At 48.1% G+C, this 19,818-nt stretch overlaps 1 protein-coding gene across 1 annotated transcript; it reads left to right on the top strand.

Moving 5' to 3' along the window:
* The first annotated feature begins 8,819 nt into the window (after positions 1 to 8,819).
* Positions 8,820 to 10,068, top strand: POU3F4 (POU class 3 homeobox 4). Its single transcript, XM_063313430.1, has one exon. It carries the CDS (start codon positions 8,820 to 8,822, stop codon positions 9,960 to 9,962), a length of 1,143 nt encoding a protein of 380 aa, XP_063169500.1. The 3' UTR covers positions 9,963 to 10,068.
* The last annotated feature ends 9,750 nt before the right edge of the window (positions 10,069 to 19,818 follow it).

Below are 19,818 nucleotides of genomic sequence, written 5' to 3'. Positions count from 1 at the left end.
AATTCAAAGGTGACCACCTTGGAAGGGACAGGAATTACCCACGGGGGAACTAAACATGGTGCTCCCATGAGCCCCATCCACTCTGCTGTCCTTGGGACACCCAGAAATAAGGTGGATTTCCCATGACATTCCCCATCCCCAAGCTTTTGCTTGAAAGTGAAGGTTTCCACACTGGAAGATGTGTTGTCTTGGTCCGAGATGAACTTCCTTCCTTCCCGCATAGAACACTTTCTCTCCCCCCCTCACACCCCCACACACCTTCCAGGCATCGAGTGCAATTTCAGGCTAGTCTCCATCGCAAGCTTGTTTTGAAAAGCAGCTCTAAAGGGAAAAAATGGAGCAGGGGTGAACGAGAAAGATTAACATTTCCCTTAAGAGCAGAAGGTTCGCTGAACTCTAAAGGCATGAGGCCAAAGCTCGAAGGAAGATTTTAAGGCCCCTGTAACCTGCAAATGAGAAAAGCCCACTCCAGTTGGGCTCAGCATCTCTACCAAGTTAGGTAAAGGGTTGCCTTGGGATTAACACAGGAGTTCTTTTGCTGACAGAATGGTTATGTGTATGTGTGTGTGTTTCAAAAAACCTCCACTCTAAACAGCAGTTTTTTTTAAACTTCTCAAAAAAAAAACCCCAATTGGTAAATATTTCCCTTTCTAAATCTGAAAAAATAGGATATGCCTTGTGTGTCTGTCCATGAAGTTTGTACCTTGAGAAAGTCCTTCGGTTTTTGTTTTTCATTGTTTTAGTAAGTGTGGTTGCACAGTGGAACTTCTAAATTAAATGTATTAGACTTTGGAAGGGGAGGGTTATGTATTAATACAGAAGTCTCAGTTTCTGAACCTTGGAGAGAAACGATCAAATGCTGCCTTCCTGCATGAAGAAGTGGTAGTAATTCCAAATATTAAGAGAAGGGGAGGGGGGCAAAAGGCTTCTTACAGGAAGAGGAGGGGAATCTGTTATTTTAATTTGTACACCACCTTTTCAGCCTAGGGTGCCCAAGGCAGTGAACACAAGAATATAAACTCATTAAAACTTCAAATTCATCCCTTTGGCTGACAATATTACTACTGGTCGATGGTTTGCCCATGCAGAAGAAAGACCCATTGCTTCCTTCTGAGTAGACCTGTTTACTTAATGGCAGATTCAGAGAGGCTGAGTTGCTGAACTGTAACACAAGGAAAAGCCAAAAGTTATTTGAACTGCCTGGCTAGCTGGTCCCTTCATTTTCACATCCACACCACCAGGATGTTATATCTTTATTTCTCATATCTTGAATTGCTCAGGATGGGAAGACCTTTTTTGCTATGAGCAACTTCTTTGGGCCACATCTTCCCTAAAATGAACCACCCAACATGGGAAATTTTGGCAGCATCTGGTGGCTGGAAGCCAAATCCTGTTCTTTTGATGAAACATTTTGAACTTGCATCTGAGTAAAGAAGCCAGAACAGGACCATGAATGACAAACAGGGTCCATCTGATAACACTATCAAGTTCTTATAGGCTGAGTTTGCACAACTTTGGTGCCAGAACGAACCCATTTTCTGGATTTGCACAGTATCCTCCACCATACATTAGCACATGCCAAACCACCAATTTAAGGCTAATATTAACACACACATACTCAATTTATTGTGTAAATACAGTTGCTGGTGTGGTTAGGAGTGACGTGTGAACACAACCATCAAGTGTTTCTTTGCACAACAGAGACATTGGCAAAGGACTCCCAAGGAAGGTTCTTTTTTTAAAAGAAAAGCAGAGCTGTGAGTGATGTTCACTCACTTACTAAGGAGTACACTCCACCAAATTCCAGAGGGCAAACATTTTTGGATTACTTTGCAGGCAAGGCCAAAATTCAGGAGCCTGGTAGCACCTTTTCAGACTAACATATATGTTTAAAAGGCACAAGGTTTCATGCCCAAAAGCTTATGCCTTTTAATGAAATGTGTTAATCTGGAAAGATGCTAGCAGGCTCCTTCTGAATTTTGGCTCCCATCAATTCACACAGCTGTCCTCCTAAAGTGTCTTCAGCCGGTCATAGGCTGGTGAACCGCATAATTCTGGAACTAAATGTACATGCTAGAGCTAAGGAAAAGGGGGGAAATACCCCACCCTACAGTATCCCATTTAAATATATAGTTGCTCTAGACATCCCCCCGAGCTGCCGAGCTTGCCGTGACGGGGTGAGCTCCCATTGCTAGTCCCAGCTCCTGCCAACCGAGCAGTTCAAAAACATGCAAATGTGAGTAGAATAATAGGTATCGCTTTGGCGGGCAGGTAACGGCATTCTGTGTAGTCATGCCAGCTACATGACCATGGAGGAAGTGTCTATGGACAAACGCCGGCTCTTCAGCTTTGAAACGGAGATGAGCACCGCCCCCTAGAGTCGGATACAACTGGACTTAATGTCAAGGGAAACCTTTACCTCTACCTTAGACATTCCCCCAGAACAAAAGAAACTGTCATTCTCCTGAGGTTTGTAACCTTCTCAGATCCACCAGGAACTCTAGAAGTGTGGAAAGAGAGTGCACACAATTTCTTTGCACCCATAGATAGACCAGTTGCCTGACATCTCTGCCCAATAAAAGAAATATGCCAGGACCAGTTTTGGGTGAAACCAGACCCCAGTCTCCGCAGCCTTCCCCATTCAGAAGGCTCACCAGCGAGGACCAGGGTTGGTGGGCAAAGTCACTTGGCCACCAGATGAAGATCAAGCATTTTCCAATGGGGTTGGGATGGAGTAGGAGGTTTAAAAGGTTTTATTGTATGCCACCCAGAACCACTGCAGTGAGATGGGCGGCCATAGAAATTTGACAAATAAATAAAATAAAAGAGGAAGGCGGCTTTGTTTTCCCTGCTAAAGCAGGTGAAGAGGAGTATTATTATTGCTGGTATTGTTCCAGTGTCCCAGATCTAAGACAATTTTGTACAAATTAGAAGCAGAAGGAACCCTAATGCATGTGAACTGGGGTCAAGATGATGGGGAATGAGTCCCAAAAAATTAAAGCAGTGGTTGGGGGAAGATGGATTTTCTCCCTCCCCTTACAGTCCCCCTACCCTTGTGGTTTCCAGAAGAGCAAAGAACTATCATTTCTGCAGAAAACACAAAAAGACCCCATTTCTCCTAAATGGCTAATGGAATAGTTTTGGCCACGTGTAACCCTACTTCCCCTGTCCCAGCCCTAAATTCCACCCCTATTCTTGCATAAGTCTAGTTTACCTTGAGTAGTAGGTGGGGGGGGGGGGAATCTGGAGGGGAGGCAGAGAAACGGGAAAATTTATCCAGCTTGTATGAAAGAGTTAAGAACTCCTGAACACCCTCTGTCTGTTGTGCTTTCTCACCACCTCTTCCCTTGCTGTTTCTTTTTTTCCTGCCCTTTTCCTCTCAGTTTGCCTTCTCCTCCTCCTCATCATCCGTTTTTTCCCCACCGCCCAGTGGTTCCCTTGCCTGTTCAGTGAACTTGGGCGAACAGGTGAAGTTCTCTTGACAGAGGTCACAACCGCGCCTCGCCGCCTCCCGCCTGGATCTTTACACCGTATTAAACACAGTCAAAACTGCACCCTTAGGGGGGCGGGCCGGAGGAGGCTAGGAAAAGAGGAAAAAAAGTTCTTTTCCTGCCTGTCCATCAGCCTCACCCCGCGCCTCTTTTCCTGCAATTGAGTAATATCTGAAGAAGTTACTATCGAGGACTGCGCCCCATCCAGTTTGCGACGCGGGGGAGGAGCGGGGGCTAGATGTTCTCCCTTTCCCCCAGGTGTAGCCCCAGGAGAGAGGGGAGATAAAACGTAGCTCCAGTTCGTTCCATTTAGGCTCTTTCTTCCCCCGCGTAAGAGAAGGAAAGAAGCGCCTGATCCAGGGTGTAAGTGTACGCGCGCTCATACACACACCCATTTTTCTTCTTAGCCCTAGACGCTTCAGTGCCCGCACCTGCGAGGCTCGTTCCCTTTTCTTCGGCTCCCGACTTTTTCGGCGCATCCTAAAGGCAAGTCTACTCTGAAAGAGGGGTAGGGCATCCTCCCCGCCTCCCTCAAATGCGCGGGGTAGGATGCCAATCTAGACTTGTACGGCAATAGCCTGGGATTGCACGCCGCCTTCTGAGGTTTGGCGAAAGGCGGCGTTCCAATTCAGCAAAGAAATACTGCCCCCCAACACACACACACTCACAAACAGACCGCACGAGTGTGTACATACCAGTTTGCAGTCTCAAGAAGCTGCCTCTTAGCTCCCTGGGTGGGGAGAAATCTACCTGGGTGGTGTTGGAGGGTCTGCCCCCCTTGGATCGCGGCCTCCAAGCCTCCAAGAGACGGGCCGGAGGGGAAGCTCGGCCGCCCTATGCGTGGAGCCCTGGCCCCAAGGCAGTCCCATGGACTTTAACGGGCTTCCTCGCTGGTAAGCGTGCCTAGGAGGGCTTAGCCAAGCCTCTGCGGCGTTCCTAGTTCTGGGTGGAGCGTCTTATTCGCGGGTGGCTGTCTTTCTTAATCCCCACCCCACCCCCCGCGCGTACTACTGTTAATGCAAAGTTATAAGAGAGCTCGGCTCTTCCGGATGGCGGCTGGGCTGCTTTTATTTCATTTTTATTTATTTATTTTTGCTTTTCACTTCGTCGAGAGTGCTGGCGGGAAGGAGAGATTTATGGCAAAGCCTGAGTGGCCTCGGCGAACCAACCGGCCTGGTTTTGCCCGGCCCTGCAGCGCGCCTTCTCTCTGCCCTCCGTCCAGGAGCTGCGTTTCCTGCGGAGGGCTGCCACGGCGGCTTCGTTCAGCCGAGGGGAGGGGATACGGGCAGCGGGGTGTGATGGCAAACTCATTCTTTGAGGGGGGGAGAAGAGGGAGAAAGCCGCAGAGGGCGGGCCGGCTTTTAAAAGAATAACTTGTTACAAGAAGAAGGGCGAATTGATTTCTAGGTTCCAATTGGCTCCTGATTTTTCATCCCTCCTCCTCCCCCCCCCCTTCTTCTTTTTCTTCTTCTTCCTCCTCCTCTAAATAAAGACTGAAAGAATAAGCAGTGTCTCCTCTGGAGCCTATGAAAAATAAGTTGCCGAGGATTCTTGCAACAGTTACGCCGCGCGCCCTTGAAAAAGGAAATCGCTCCCCCCACTCTCCCCTTCTCTCTCTCTCTCTCATTCTCTCTCTCTCTCTCTCCTGCTCCCCTCTCGTCTTGAGACGGGGTCGGCCTATTGAATGAGGTCCTTTTATTCCGCATGGGACAACGCATTCGCGATTCTGGTCTCCCTTTTATGCCCCTCTCTATGGAAACCCGGATCAGGGGGCGAACTATGCGAGGTTGAATAGAAGGGAGCCGCAAAAAAGGGCGCCCGAGTGGAGCATCTGTTACACTCGGGAAGTTAGACTGACAGGGAAGCAAAAGAAACCCTCTCGAGCAGCTTGGGATGCAAAGCAAAAAAAAAAAAAAACGGGGAGGGGGTGAGATTCAGCTCCAGGCAGATAGTTTTGTGCGTGTGCGTGCGTTTAAATCGCTCTGGGAGAACAGAAAGTAGGAACAGGTCGCGGGAAAGAAGAAGAAAAAAAAATCCCGAAGATATTTTGCGCCTACGTTTAAAACAGAAGGTCGGGTGACCACTTGGCTTGGGTGCAAATGTGATTAACCTCCGGGGCTCGCTCCGCTTTGCTTGAATACTCGAGGCCTGCTCTTCAGGCGGGAGCGCGATTCCTGCTATTTACACCCGGCCTCCCGGATCGTTCGGAGTGGATTTGGGACCTTTGAGTACTATGATGGTTATTGTTGTTATTGCTGTTACTGGGCCGTTTGGGCAGAGCGGAGCGAAAGAGACGAAAGTTCCTTCCGAAGTTCTAAAGGAAACCTTCTCAGTTCTCTCTCCGCCCCCTCCCTCCGCGATCCCCAAACCACTCAAGGCGACCAGTCGGACGGGTCTGATTTGGGCCGAGCCCAGGGGCTTCGAGGCGGACGGGCGAGAGAACAACCCGCGGCGTCTTCGCGCTGGAGTTGACCCGGCCCGGGGAGGGCGAGGTCGGGACCGTCCCGTCTTGGATCCCAGGGGTCCTGCTGAACTGCCCGCGTCTCGAGTAAGGGACTCAGCTCTTTTCAAGCAGTGATAAGAAGCACCCAGTAAAGAGGGCGGCTTGGTTCCTGGTTTCGCCGAACCAGTCTTTGGAAGAAATGGTTAGGCAGGGAGTGGGCTCCATTGGCAAAGCCAGGCCAGACAGGATCCCTTCGGCCTCCTGTCGACTTCCCCACCCACCCCAAACTTCTTTCCGGATTGCCGAGTTTTTATCCCAACCTTAATGGAAAGACAGCCCTGTTCGGAGAACGTCGACCCCCACAGCCGGCTTTCTACACCCCGCTCCCCTTTTAAGGATTATAATGGGGAATCCAACCAGCCGGCCATCCAGACGAAGAAAAGGATGTTCCCCATGTCCGCAGAAAAACCCTCCCTTGCCAACAGCTGCATCTTTCTTCAAATGCCGATTCCGAATTAAAACCCCATCCAGCGATCCAGTCGAAAAGGCCAAGACGGCGTAGTGCGAGTGGACCAAAGCAAAGTCAAGCTTGGCCGATTACCTACCTACCTACCTACCTACCTATCTATATCGCCTTTTATTGCAAACTTTGAATCCAAACGGAAAAAAAAAAACACCTGACTTTTAGCTCGAAAAACACCTGTCCACTGACCTCATCTGAGAAACTTTAGCAAGAAATTGTATTAGTCGTTATTTTGTCCCAAGTTTAAAACAACAAACAAATAATGAAGGAAAAGAGACAGTTCAGATTAAACACACACACAAACACGGCGGGGGTAAAGAAACGGGGGTGGGGGAGTGGGAAAAGAAGCTCACCTTGTTTAGGGCGATATTTTCATTTTCCTGAATTTTACTCCAGATCTGTCTTCCTAGAGAACTTACTGCCTTAATGACTTTGGGGTAGCTGCAAGCCTTCTTTTATTTCTGCTAAATATATGAAAATGTATGCAAATTTAAATCAAGCTTAACCTGGGAGCTCCTGTAATATATTTAATGGAATTTCAAACCAATAAGGGAACTGTGATGCAGCGTTCTTAAGTGCAAATATAATTACGCGGCGAGGTTACCTCGAACCTATGCAACGAAAGGTCACTTAAAACAACAACAACAACAAAGACTTCAGAGATTTCTCTATTTTCCCTCCTCCCTCCCCCAAGCCATTAAGGTTTAATTTTCTCGGTTGGAGCACCACAACAAATCCCCAATGTTCTTTTGCTGAAGGTTTGAATGGGGGAGAACACAATACGCTGCAGTTGTTATTGTTATTGTTGTTGTTATTGTTATTCACCAGTGATCTTTTGTTCTTTTTCCCCACATTTTGTTCCTCGTCTTTCTACTTATGCAACGTTAGACTTTTAGTGTTATGCAAAACCACGTTTGGAAGGGCGAAAATAACGAAGATCGCACCGTTTTCGGTCGGAGTTGGAAAGGAATCCGGTGAGTGGCTATTTTTCGGTCGGATTCCATTGGCCAACTCCTGCGTGGGCGGGCGCGCTGGGGCTGCGCCGGATTTTGAACGGACTCGGCAAACAAAAGGCGCGATAACCCCTCGCGGGTATCCAGCGGGCTCTCGGTGCGCGCGAGGCCGAAAGACGCGGCGACCCTGAGCTGGTCGCCTTCCCACGACCGCCGCTTTTACCCACTGGAAAAGCTGGAAAAGTGATGGGGCGGCGGGGGAGAGGGGTAGGAAAGCGAAGCGCTCTCCCCCATTTGAAGAGGGAGTAGAAGCGGGGTGGAGAGGACGAAGCTTGGATTGGGAGCAAACTTTATCTTCCCCCCTCCCCCCAAAAAGAAAGAAATGTCCAGCAGCGGCGTTTGCATTTGAAGCAGTGGAGGAGTTGGCTCCGGAGTTCTCAGCAAACCACCCTCAGCTACTGGTTTTCTTTCTCTCCCGTTGCGCGTGTGTGCGGGGCACTCGCACCCCGCGAGCTAGAAGTCTGTGTAAGGCACGCGGGACACGCGCCTAGTTCCAAGGCATAACTTTGCAAGCCTCCAGGCGACTGATCTGGGACGCGCTTTTAATTCTCCGCTAGACCCCCTTTCCCCCCAAGGGTTGGCTGGGGTCGCGAAGGTGTTGGTTTTGCAGTAGTACATCCCGCCTCTAGAGTAAACCCACCCAGGACTGCCCAGCTCAGGTACTCCCAGGCCGACTTCAAGACCTACAGAGAGCTCGGTGTCCCCCCCCCCGGCTTGGCAAAGGTGGCGCTGGAGGTCTTGGGAGCAGGTATTTAACCTCTTCTCCTCCTCCCCCCCCCGTCCCGGGAAAGAGAGGCGGGGAGGGGAAGACCCACGCACACGCTCTGTCCTGAATTAGTCGCCGCAAATTTAAGCCAGGCTCCGACCCACTCCCTGCCCCTCCCTTTTCCTCGGGAACAGACTCTCAGCTCTCCGGCTGATCCTGCAGCCCAGCAAGGGTTAACCTGCCTACCCGCGGGCAGCCTTCCGTCGACAGCCAATGGAGATCCCGGACGGCGGCACTTCCTGCTGCCTGACTCCCTCGTTTTAACCCTTCGTCTCCCGGCCCCCTTCTTGCCCCCTCCGCCTCTTCTTTCCCTTGGAGAGGGAGGGGGAGGCCGGGCTCTGAGCCAACCTCTTCGGCGCGCCGTCATTGGCCGCGGCGTCCCCTTCCCGGCGGGAAGAGCCTCTTGGATTGGCCGCCGGGCCCGCCGGTCAGGGCGCGCTGGCTGAGTCGGCTCTTTTTCGGCTGGGTAGCTGTCAAAGGCGCGAGCGAGCTCCCTCTTTGCCACAGTAGAGCGAGTCGGGGCGGGGGGGGAGACCCGGAGCCAGCCAGCCAGCCAGCCAGCCAGCGAGCGCGGGCGCCCAGCATGGCCACGGCGGCGACCAACCCCTACAGCATCCTCAACTCCGGCGCGCTGGTCCACGCCGACTCGGCGGCGATGCAGCAGGGCGGCCCGTTCCGCAACCCGCAGAAACTTCTGCAAAGTGACTACTTGCAAGGGGTGGCCGGCAATGGGCACCCGCTGGGCCACCACTGGGTGACCAGCCTGAGCGACGCGGGGCCCTGGGCGGCGGCCTTGAGCGGCGGCGGCAGCGGCGGCAACTCCCTGGACCAGCCGGACGTCAAGCCGGGGCGGGAGGACCTGCAGCTGGGAGCCATCCTCCACCACCGCTCGCCGCACCACGCCAGCCACCACTCGCCGCACCACGCCAGTCACCCCAACGCCTGGGGCGCCACCCCGGCCCACAGCTCGGCGCTGCCGGTCAGCGGCGGCCAGCCCCCGCCGCCGCCGCCACTGAACGTCTACTCGCAGGCCGGCTTCACCGTCAGCGGCATGCTGGACCACGGCGGGGGCCTGACGCCGCCACCCGCCGCCGCGCCGCCGCCGCCGCCGCCCGGGCTGCACCCGGTGCTGCGCGACTCGCCGCCGGAGCCGGGCGAGCTGGCCTCCCACCACTGCCCGGAGCACTCGGACGAAGAGACGCCCACCTCGGACGAGCTGGAGCAGTTCGCCAAGCAGTTCAAGCAGCGGCGGATCAAGCTGGGCTTCACGCAGGCCGACGTGGGCTTGGCGCTGGGTACCCTGTACGGCAACGTCTTCTCGCAGACCACCATCTGCCGCTTCGAGGCCCTGCAGCTCAGCTTCAAGAACATGTGCAAACTCAAGCCGCTGCTGAACAAGTGGCTGGAGGAGGCCGACTCGTCCACCGGCAGCCCCACCAGCATCGACAAGATCGCGGCGCAGGGCCGCAAGCGCAAGAAGCGGACTTCCATCGAGGTGAGCGTCAAGGGGGTGCTGGAGACGCACTTCCTGAAGTGCCCCAAGCCGGCGGCCCAGGAGATCTCCTCCCTGGCGGACAGCCTCCAGCTGGAGAAGGAAGTGGTGCGCGTCTGGTTCTGCAACCGGCGGCAGAAAGAGAAGCGCATGACGCCGCCGGGCGACCCGCCCCAGCCCCACGAAGTGTACGCGCACAGCGGGAAAACGGACGCCTCGTGTCACGACCTTTGACTATGACGGACCCGCTCAGGACCCGGGGAGCGGCGCGCCCAGCCGGACGGGCGCGCGGGCGGGCGGGGGTTGACCTCACGGCGTTGTATTTTCCTTCCTTCCTTCCTTCCTTCCTTCCTTCCTTCCTTCCTTCCTTCCTTCCTTCCTTCCTTCCTTCCTTCCTCCCCTCCGCCCTTCCTCCCTTCCCCCCTTCCTTCCCGCCAGGATTTTTTGACTTACTTAGCAGCATCTTCCGTATAGATTAAACAACCATCACCTGAAGAAAAAAGACAGTTTTCTTCCCCCGTGCCACCGCAGCCTCACAAGCCCAGCAACAGAAAAGCGGTAGGAAAGGAGGGAGGGCGTGGGAAGCCCCCCTCCCCGCTTTTTTTTTCCTGGCTCTAATGTATTTTTTTCCCTCTCCCAGCGTCGATTTTCTGTGCATAAATAGTAAGCTTCCCCCTTGGCCCGGTTGCCGATAGGAAGACAAAAAATGGGAAGTCTTGATCTCTACATCCACTTTCGGAAGGAAGGAAGGAAGGAAGGAAGGAAGGAAGGAAGGAAGGAAGGAAGGAAGGAAGGAAGGAAGGAAGGAAGGAAAAGACAAGACGTGCCTACGAATAACCTTTCAGCGCCTTGGTCAGATCCGGTGTATTTCAGGTGATGAATCTCGTTTTAAGACAGACTTTTTAAAAAGCTTGGCTGGACTTTGCTCCTTGCTAAAAATGACCCTTTGCTCTGGCGGCCTTGTGAAGGTCCGAGAAGGGTTTCCCTCCATCGAGGATCCCACCTTTGCGCCTCGTTGATCGGCCCTTCCTTCCTCCTCCGCCCAGCTTTTCCCCCCCAGATCCCTCGCGGAGAAAAAGTGGAGCCGGGCCGGGGAAAGAGATGATCCGAATTTCCCCAGTCCTTTGCAGGAGGAAGACCAAACCGGAACTCTTCTTTTTTTGACCCCAAAGAGAGAAACGCGAAGCGACCAGGCGGCCCTAAACGTGCGTTCGCCTTTCTCTTCTGTTGAATAACGTTCAGAATTGTACAATGTCAGAATGGACATTTTCTAAGGAAAACCCCTCCTCCTTCTGTCCCTTCTCCCTCGCTTGGCCCACCGTCTCCTTTTCTGGTTTGGCCCCTCTAAACAAAGATTTTTTTAAAAAAAAATCCGAAACGTCACTCCCCTAGGATAGAAAGACAGCTCCTCCTGGTCCCTGGGTCCTCTCCGACTCGCTGGATCTCTCCTTGGCCGGCACCTGAAGCTTACGGTCTGTACTAAACCCTTTTCCTGCTGTCCAGTTTGGATCTTTCGCTTCGGGATAAATAAATCCTTGTGCCTGAGTTGCCTTTCGGGAGCCGGAGGGAATCCGGCTGGGGTTAAAATTAATGGAAAGATGGGCGAGTGTCGTAGAGGTTCAAGAGAAGCAGGAAAGAACGGAAAAACGCGTCCGCATTCGGGAACCATTTGATTAACGCGTGGCTGCGGTTGGAAAAAAAATGTTCGATGTGGTCAGAAAGGATTTTGTTTAATTGCAGCGGTTGAAACCTGGGCCTCCCCAAGGAAAGGAATCGAGCAGATGATTCTGCTGAGAAATTCCTTTCCTTAAAAAAATAATGCATTTGGGATAGGAAATAGCTCCGTGGGATTGGTCGACATAATTTTATGTGTGTGTTTACAGAAGCGTGGATTATCGAGTGGCACGCACACGCACAAACAGACCTCTGGTGCATTGTCTGTTGTCTATACCTACACGGACGCACCAGATGTGTGTGTTTGTGCGTGTAGATATAAATATATATACACTGATACCGGCAGAACAAAATTCCAGAGAGGCTGAATCTCCAGTACATTGTTTCTCCACGTGTGTGGCAAAGCAGTCAGGAGATTTCCTGCCAATTTGGGAGCGATCCTAAAATCCAGAAAATGCTTTTCCCTTTCGTCCCTCAGATGGGCCTCTTTAAATTAAGAAAGTTCCCCCCCACCACCTTAATTTACCTTTTTAGAAATCATTGCCAATTCCTCAAAAGGATTGATTCTCCAAATTTATTTTTCCCACTTCTTTCTCTTCCATTTCACAACGCTAATTTTTAAAAACATTTTATCCACCCCCCCCCAAACATGCTCCTCCACAGGAATTCTGAATATGCTTTTAAAGACTCAACAGGGAAGAACCCCCCCCCCCCCGCTATCTTTCTGCCAACTTTATATTAAATAATAATTAAAAAGAACAAAAAACCTTGTACAGTTTTGTATATTCTAAACGTTTTTTGGGAAGTTATTAATTTAAAAGAAAAAATCATTTAGATTATTCATTTAGTAACGGAGGTATAATAAACGCTATTTTCATTAAAGGTTGCTTTTTCAACTATTTTATTCCAAATTGCCTATTGCAATTGCCAACAATTATTTATTTTCAATAAATTCCGCATTATGTTTAAAAAAAAAGTAATAAAAATCAATAAAAAAATTAAGAATACCCGAAGCGATTGTCGTGGAGGGAAGGAAGGCTTAAAACAAATAAATTAAACAAAAAAGATTCGCTTGTGATGTTTGATTGTCAACCACTTTTAGTCAAGGGGCTTTATATTGACGCAATATTTTATTGTTGTAAAGACATACACACACAAAGAGATCCAAATAAAAACATTTTTACAAAGTAAAAAAAAAAGTTGCATTATTTGTGTGGAGGGCAAATCCAGCATTCTTCAACATCACTCGACACCTTAATCTTTTAAAAATTGTTATTATTATTATTATTATTATTGGTAATCTACAATTAGAGTCACAGTCTAAGACTGGTGGAGGCCTAATAATTCAAATCCTAATCAAGGACCTAGGAATTATCAAGGTAGAATTTATTATTATTGTTCTCATTCTTGTTGTTGTTAAGCCTTTTTTGCTGACTTTTTAAATGGCGATTCCTGCTTATATGAAATTTCTCAATCACTGATCATTTTCTTTCCCAACCGAATATAGTATAAAAGCTTACCTATAAGGCCTGTCGGAAAAGTCTCTGTTCCCCCCCCCCCTTCCCTTTTAATCACCTATGCAGGGAGAGGAACCGTGAACAAAATCTTCAAACTAAAAGATCCGCCTTAGAGAAACTAAATCTGCAAGGAGGTGTTCGGATTTATTTTTTTTCTTCTTTGCTCTTGTTATGGGGAGAGATGGCTGTTCTTGGCTGCAAATCTCGTTTTTCCCGGGGCTGGATGAGCGAATCGAGACAGTTTCATAGACAGATAGGAACGAGGAATTATATATTTATGCATGCAATTTATGCATGCAAAATAATTATGCAATTATTATTATTATTATTATTATTCTATCCCGCCTTTATTATATTGATGCGTGTGTGTGTGTGTGTGTGTGTGTGTGTGTGTGTGTGTATGTATGTATGTATGTGTGTATATATATATTTGTGTGTGTCGGAGAAAAGAGGCTGATTTAAAAGCCAACCTGGCTATGACAACTGCTCGGAAGGCGTATACGTGTTTCTCTCACCCAGCTCTGGGGACCCCCCGCCCCTCCATCAATATGAGGTCCTTTTCGACCACCCGTTTGGAATTGACAAAACAGCGGAACGCGGAGCATTACTTTTTATTCGAACGTCCGGCCGGCTGTCTGGGTATTTGTGCGCGCGCTCGCTTCTCTCCCTCTCGTGCGCGCGCGCGTGCGGACTTCTCCCTGCCCGCACCCGGTCTGCAAAGATATAATTCAAAACAGAGGAGCAGTCTGGAAAGGGAGGGGGCTGGGGGGGGGGGAAGGATGAAGCGACGGCGTCGCCTTTGTGAAGACAGAGCCATTGGTTTGTGGTGGTGGTGTGTGTTTTTTTTTGGGGGGAAGGTATGTCTTGCAAGTGGGGCTGCGGTGGGGGCGGTGTTGGAGAAGGAGAAAGCCAGTTGCTCTCTCCGCGACTGAATGCAGCACTGCAAGGGAACGGGAGCTCCCGACGCGCTCCTTGTTCCTGGCTGGACCCACGCAGCACTTTCCAATGCGCAAAGTAACTGTCCGGCCTTTGTTGCCTTCCTCCTGAAAGCAGCCCGCGGACTGGGGCAGAGGAGGTGGCCTTGGGGGGAAAGGAGCTCCCCGGCCTGAGAGAGAGGTGGGGCAGGGCGTTGCTTGAAGCCCGAAGGGAAGCCCCCCAGCCAGGCCTGATTTGCAGCAGATCGCCAACCCGCCCGGTCGCTCCCCTCTCTTCCCCCCTGCCTCCCCCAACCCGAGATCCCTAAGGAAGGACAAACTGCCCTGGAGATGATTTTGCGGGCGGGAGAGGGGGCGGTGGTGGGGAACTCGCTCCCCAATGCCTCCCTTCTTCTTTCCCATCTCCCTGCGGTTCTCTGGTGCCGGCGTCGGCTTCTGCCTCGCGCAACCCTCGCTCTAACCCCGTCCTGTTTTAAGTGATCCCCGCCGTGCGAGAGGCAGAAATTGGGCCCGGGTGGAATTGCGCTTGAATTGCTAGTCCAGAAGCGTTAAGGTGCAGCGGTTGTTGGTTGCTGTTAATGGTGATGCACACAGGTCTGTCTCCACCCCAGCCTATGGTTCCTCTTCGCCTCCCCCCACCCCCCTTCCTGGACTCAAGGGTGCTTCTTGACTTTGGATGGAGGCCGTGTGGCCGAGGTTCCCTTCCAGCCGAACAAAAACAGAGACGGGGGGGGAGGGGGAAGCCACCACAGAAAAACAACAGTTAATCATATGTAGTGGGGTTGAAAACAGCCCCAGTTCCTCCTCCCTTTCTCAGCCAGAGGTGGTGTGCCGGAAGGAGAGAAATAAAGCTCATGGACAGCAAAGCAAGCCAGAATATAAGATCATCCATCCATGAGCTCAAAAAAATTAATCTAGACAGAAGCTGGCGGGGAGGGGGAGAGGGTGCGAGGCTTGCTGAATATTTATTTTAATAGCAAGATAAATGATCTGTGGGTATGCATGTGCTTCTTGCTAGTTCCTCAAGGTTCTTTATATATTATTTAAAGAGAGAGATCCATATAAAAGCTTCTTTAAAAAAAAAAAGACAAAAAGAATTAGAAGGGGAATGAAGATTGTGCACCTGCAGGCAAAGACTTGTTGTTAATACTAGGCTGGGTGCAATGCTGTTTTTGTTTTTGCTTTTACAAAAATGCTTAAGAATATTATTCTTCAGTTATAGTGGAGATAGGCTTAAATAATGAACAAAAGCTAAAAAGATTGTTGGTTTATTGGACCATCTTGCTGTCAAAGTGTGTTTATTTTTCACATAAGGATCCTAAGCCATTTGTGCTGTCTATAGCCAACTTGCAATAAAAATGAAAACTGCCTTTCAGGAGATGCCTTGCATCTTCAAAAATTAGCTCAGGAATATGGCTGGGTTCACCCACACTCTCACGTTGTTGGTTGGTTGGGTTGGGTTTACTGCATTGGGCAAACCTAGCCATTGTGGCTTGCAAACCTGGTTCCTGGCTAAGTGCCATGCAAAACCAGCCAAGTGTGGCTTATCCAAGTAACCCTGGCTAAGCAAATCAAACTTAATGTGACGTGTGAAACCAATCGAGAAAAAACAGACTGGGGAGCTTTCCATATGCCAGGGTGGGAGTTAGACTGTGTGTCCAAGCATTTTCAGAAAGTCCCAGATTCATTCCCTTGCTTGTTCTCGAAGTAAAAATTTCAGGTGAAAGGAAATACTGTTTTTCTGAGACCCTGAAGAATCAAGCCTTGATGGACATCTGACCTGGCTAAAGTAGGTTCAGATGATGATCATGCCAATGCTTAACCACATATGCTTCATATCAGGATAAAGATTGAGGGAGCCTATCTGCACAGTCTTCTTGAGGCCCTGTAGCTACTCCTAAAACCATCACCTTATGCTCCTAATAAGCCTTTCCATTTTACCTTGCTGTGTTAAGGACTGGAGATCAGTATTTCATAGCAGATACTGTATGAGAACAGCTGTGTTAATCTACAACAGCCCAAAACAAGAAAGAATCTGACAGCACCTTTCCAGACTAACACATTTTATTAAAGGCATAAGCATTTGTGAGCTAAACCTGTAGCTTGTGAAAGCTGACATCTTTTAATAAAATGAGCTGGTCTGAGAAGGTCCTACCAGAATCCATCAGTATTAGAAAATCTAATCATAATCTAATCATGGAAAATCTAATTCTAAAGCTTTTGTTAAGGGATCCCATGGATTATGAAAGTCTACTTTGATGCTTTTCAGAAGGGTTGGAACTAAATTCCCCAGCAGACTAGGAGTCACAGTTCTGTACAGTGGAGAAGTACCAGCCAAGAGAGGGGTAACTTAATGGGGATTGTCTGCTTATGGTAGCCAGCTCAACATGGCTACAGAGCCTTGCTTGGCAAGCCCACCTTTCAGAAGCCTAAATGGACATAGGCTTATCAAGCTAGGACAGGCTACACTTGGCTTTCTGAGTCATTGGTTGGACAATTTTCTCTTAATATATGCAGATGGTATGTATGGAAACCATCCTATATACAGGTAACTTGTGCACCATCTCAGACAAAAGTATACCAGAACATTTATTGATGCTCTGTTCTTAAAATTGTTGGCATTTTAGGAGGGATTCTCTTTTGCTTTTGGGGTGACTTATTCGTGTTTCAGATTCATCTGCATGTCCATCAGTTTGATTTTTGTCCTCTGACTGTTGAAAGATCCTGCAGGTTGTCATCCAAAGAACCGATTTATTTTTAAGTCCTTGCCAAACAAAAGGTGGGTTGGATGGTCTGTGTGCCTCTGTATGCACAGATAAGAAAGAGATTACACAGCAAGTTAAGCCATAATGTAATTTGTCTGGCTTTGCCTTAGCATACTATGTGAATTCAGCCCTTGTGGTTTATAAACCATGGTTTATAGCTTACTTATTCCAACTAACCATGGTCCATTGCTTCATGAAATGTGAAATCCAAAGAATTTGCCTGTGTGCTGCAGTTTGATAGTCTCTGTTTTCCATACAGTGTTTATCTGTTAATTGGACCTATCCTCATAATTGTAGAGGCATTGTTCACACAAAGGAAAGAAGCACAATTAGGATCTCTCTCTCTCGCACACACACACACACACACACTTAAAGCTATCAGTGTAATTAAAGTATAGTAACACGAGGGAGAAATTAAAACCATCTAGATAGGTCACATAGGGGCATTTATTTTCTATCAATTACTGTATTATCGAATTTCTATATGAAAGATTGAAATGCTCCCCATATTAACAGGAACAAGAGTATTAGCTATTTTCATGGAGAAACCTTTGATGTAATGTTGATGCTCTGCCAGTCCTATTTATGTGCAACTGGAAGATTTCCTTTTGTTTCCCCCCACCTCCCCAAATACTTGAATTTAATTCATCTGCAGCAAGATAAGCAATAAAATGTAGATGTAAACAAAGGAGGTTTGGAAGAACTTTTTAGACAAACAGAGCTGCTAGGAAATCCAATTTAAATCCATTTAAAGAAACAAAACAAATCTTTTGCATTGTAGATATTAAAATCGGGTAGCTGTCTAACCCACAGAAACTCTTTCCTGCCACCTAATGTTAAATGTTGCTCACTGTCGGCAACCTTGTGCTAGTTTGTTCAAACACATTCATAACACATCGACTGGCATAAGACAATCATATAGGCTTCAAGGAGACGTTGCAAATTAATTAGCTCAGGTAGAATTTCCAGATTGGCTGTGTTTTCAGTATTTTCTTCCCCAAATGTCAACAGTTCACCTATTCTTCTGATCGAGAGGGATACCCTGATAGAAACTCTCCAGTGTTACATGTATATATGCATTTTATGATATGCACATTCATTGTCTATATATTGCAGTGTCCGGTGAATATGCAGGGGTGTGTCTGTGTGTGTGTACAACTACTTTTAAATGGTGAATTGGATAAGTAAGTGGATTAACATTGATTAGCTGGGCAGCAGATCTGGGTTTAATGGTATTGGATCCAAGTCAGGGCATACTCAGAACTGAAATCATTGGGGTGCAAGTTAGCGACAGCTAATCTCTGCCCCAATGGAGTATCATGCAGATGATGGAACCTGGGTGTCCCCCCTGTTTTTAAGTGCAAGGCTGATCATGTTGCCCTGAAATGAACATTTCCCAGTCTCTTATGTAGGAAAGCCTCTTTCATACGAAGCCCACCGGTAGTCAAGGGAAAGGACACACCTTGCATGCAGAAGGTGACAAGGAAGGAAAGGATTTTCATTGGTACCGAATGAACAATTGAGTGTCAACAAACCGGACATTGAAATCATTGGTTGAAGGGTAGCTGATTTCTGCATACGCCTGCGGCTGCTAAAAACAAGGGAAATGGACATCGTGCTTCAGAAAGACTTGCTGCCTTCATCCACATTCAGATTTGATCAGTAGATTAATTAGTCAAGCTATTAATCTGATTAATCAATTAATAATTCTTTAATCAGGTTGCAGCCCTAGTATATATAAAAGGAAAAGCTTTCTCTTTTGGAATCAGCCAAAAAGCCAGCTTTAGACATGCCCTCAAAAATCTGTGTCTGCATCTGTGAGCGTATGTAGGCACGAACTCTACAGACCTACTGTACGTCTGTTATATACATTCTGTAAACATAGATTTAATTGTTCTTATAAATGCTTCAGTCCCTTCTACCTCATGATTTCTGAAAAACTGGGATGTCAAGCCCCAGCCCTTTTGTCTCATAAAAGTCCCACATTGCTCTGTTCTAAACGCTGAACATATTTTGACTCTTTGATGTAAAAAAATGTCTTGTTTTCAGTTTTTTTTTTTAATTGGAGTATCTCAGGCTATGCACGCATGGACTGTGGTTTTTTCAGTGTCCTAGACAGAATCCTTTGGCAGAACATTTTGAACTCCTTATTTTGAAGGAGATTAATACCAATAATCTACATTTTGTGGGACTTGAACAGATCTTAGAAGAATGTTGGTATCTCCCTCTTGTCTCTCAATTCAGGCTAAGCGTCCTTTCATCAATTATTACTGAAATTGCACTATTTACTGACTTCTAGTTGGGAGGACACTGGTTTGCCACTGTCTGTCTGTCTGTCTGTCTGTCTATCTATCAAGTGGCAGACTCAGGTGGCAGACACCTAGCCCACCTTGGCCAATCTTGAAAAACTAAGTAGGGGTTAAACCTGGTTAATATATTGATGGAAAGCTGTCAGGAGGTGGCAAGGGTGTAAGTTAGACTAGGAAGATAGATAGCTGGATGATAGATTGATAGACAGACAGACAGAGGCAAACCAGTTCTGTGCTTTTTTCAAGAAAATACATTCAGTCAAGCTTGACTCAGAGCAGGGATATGTGCATGGGAGGTTTAGAAAGGTCAAGATAGTTGCCACAATCATGTGATCAAAGCCTCACCCTTTTTTACTGTGTTGTGATGTACTTTTTGACCCCCTCCCCCCCACACACTTCTGATTCAGAGATTTAACTCTGACATATGGAAATGAAGGAAGCAGTTGACTTTCCATCCAGGTCAGATTATTCCATTCATTTTACACATCAGTGTGAAAATAGACTCATCGAAATTCCATTCATGTTTGTTGTGCCATTTCTCTAAATACTCACTTTTTTCCTGAGCTAAGAACTGCATCGCAAAATCCAGAGAAGACAGCCATATTCTCTTTTTTTCCCCCAGGATAAGTGACCTGGGCTGGTTTGCTAAATATGCCAACAAAATAAAAATCTCTCTCATTCTTCTTCCAGAATGCTTCTTGAAAATCATACCTTTTTCTGCAGATGTAGATTGAATAGCTAAAGCAAGCCCTGATTGTGTCTATATGCATTAAAATATATACTCTGTTCAATATGGTATAAGTAACTTCTTTGGTAGGTTTCAATCGGTCCATCAACTCAGTTGGCCCATCATGAGTGCAGGTAATCTCTACAAAAACTTAGCAACAGTG

This window comes from Candoia aspera, chromosome 12 (genome assembly GCF_035149785.1).
Source record: "Candoia aspera isolate rCanAsp1 chromosome 12, rCanAsp1.hap2, whole genome shotgun sequence".
NCBI classification, from domain to species: Eukaryota; Metazoa; Chordata; class Lepidosauria; order Squamata; family Boidae; genus Candoia; species Candoia aspera.
This window is presented reverse-complemented; position numbering and strand designations above follow the sequence as displayed.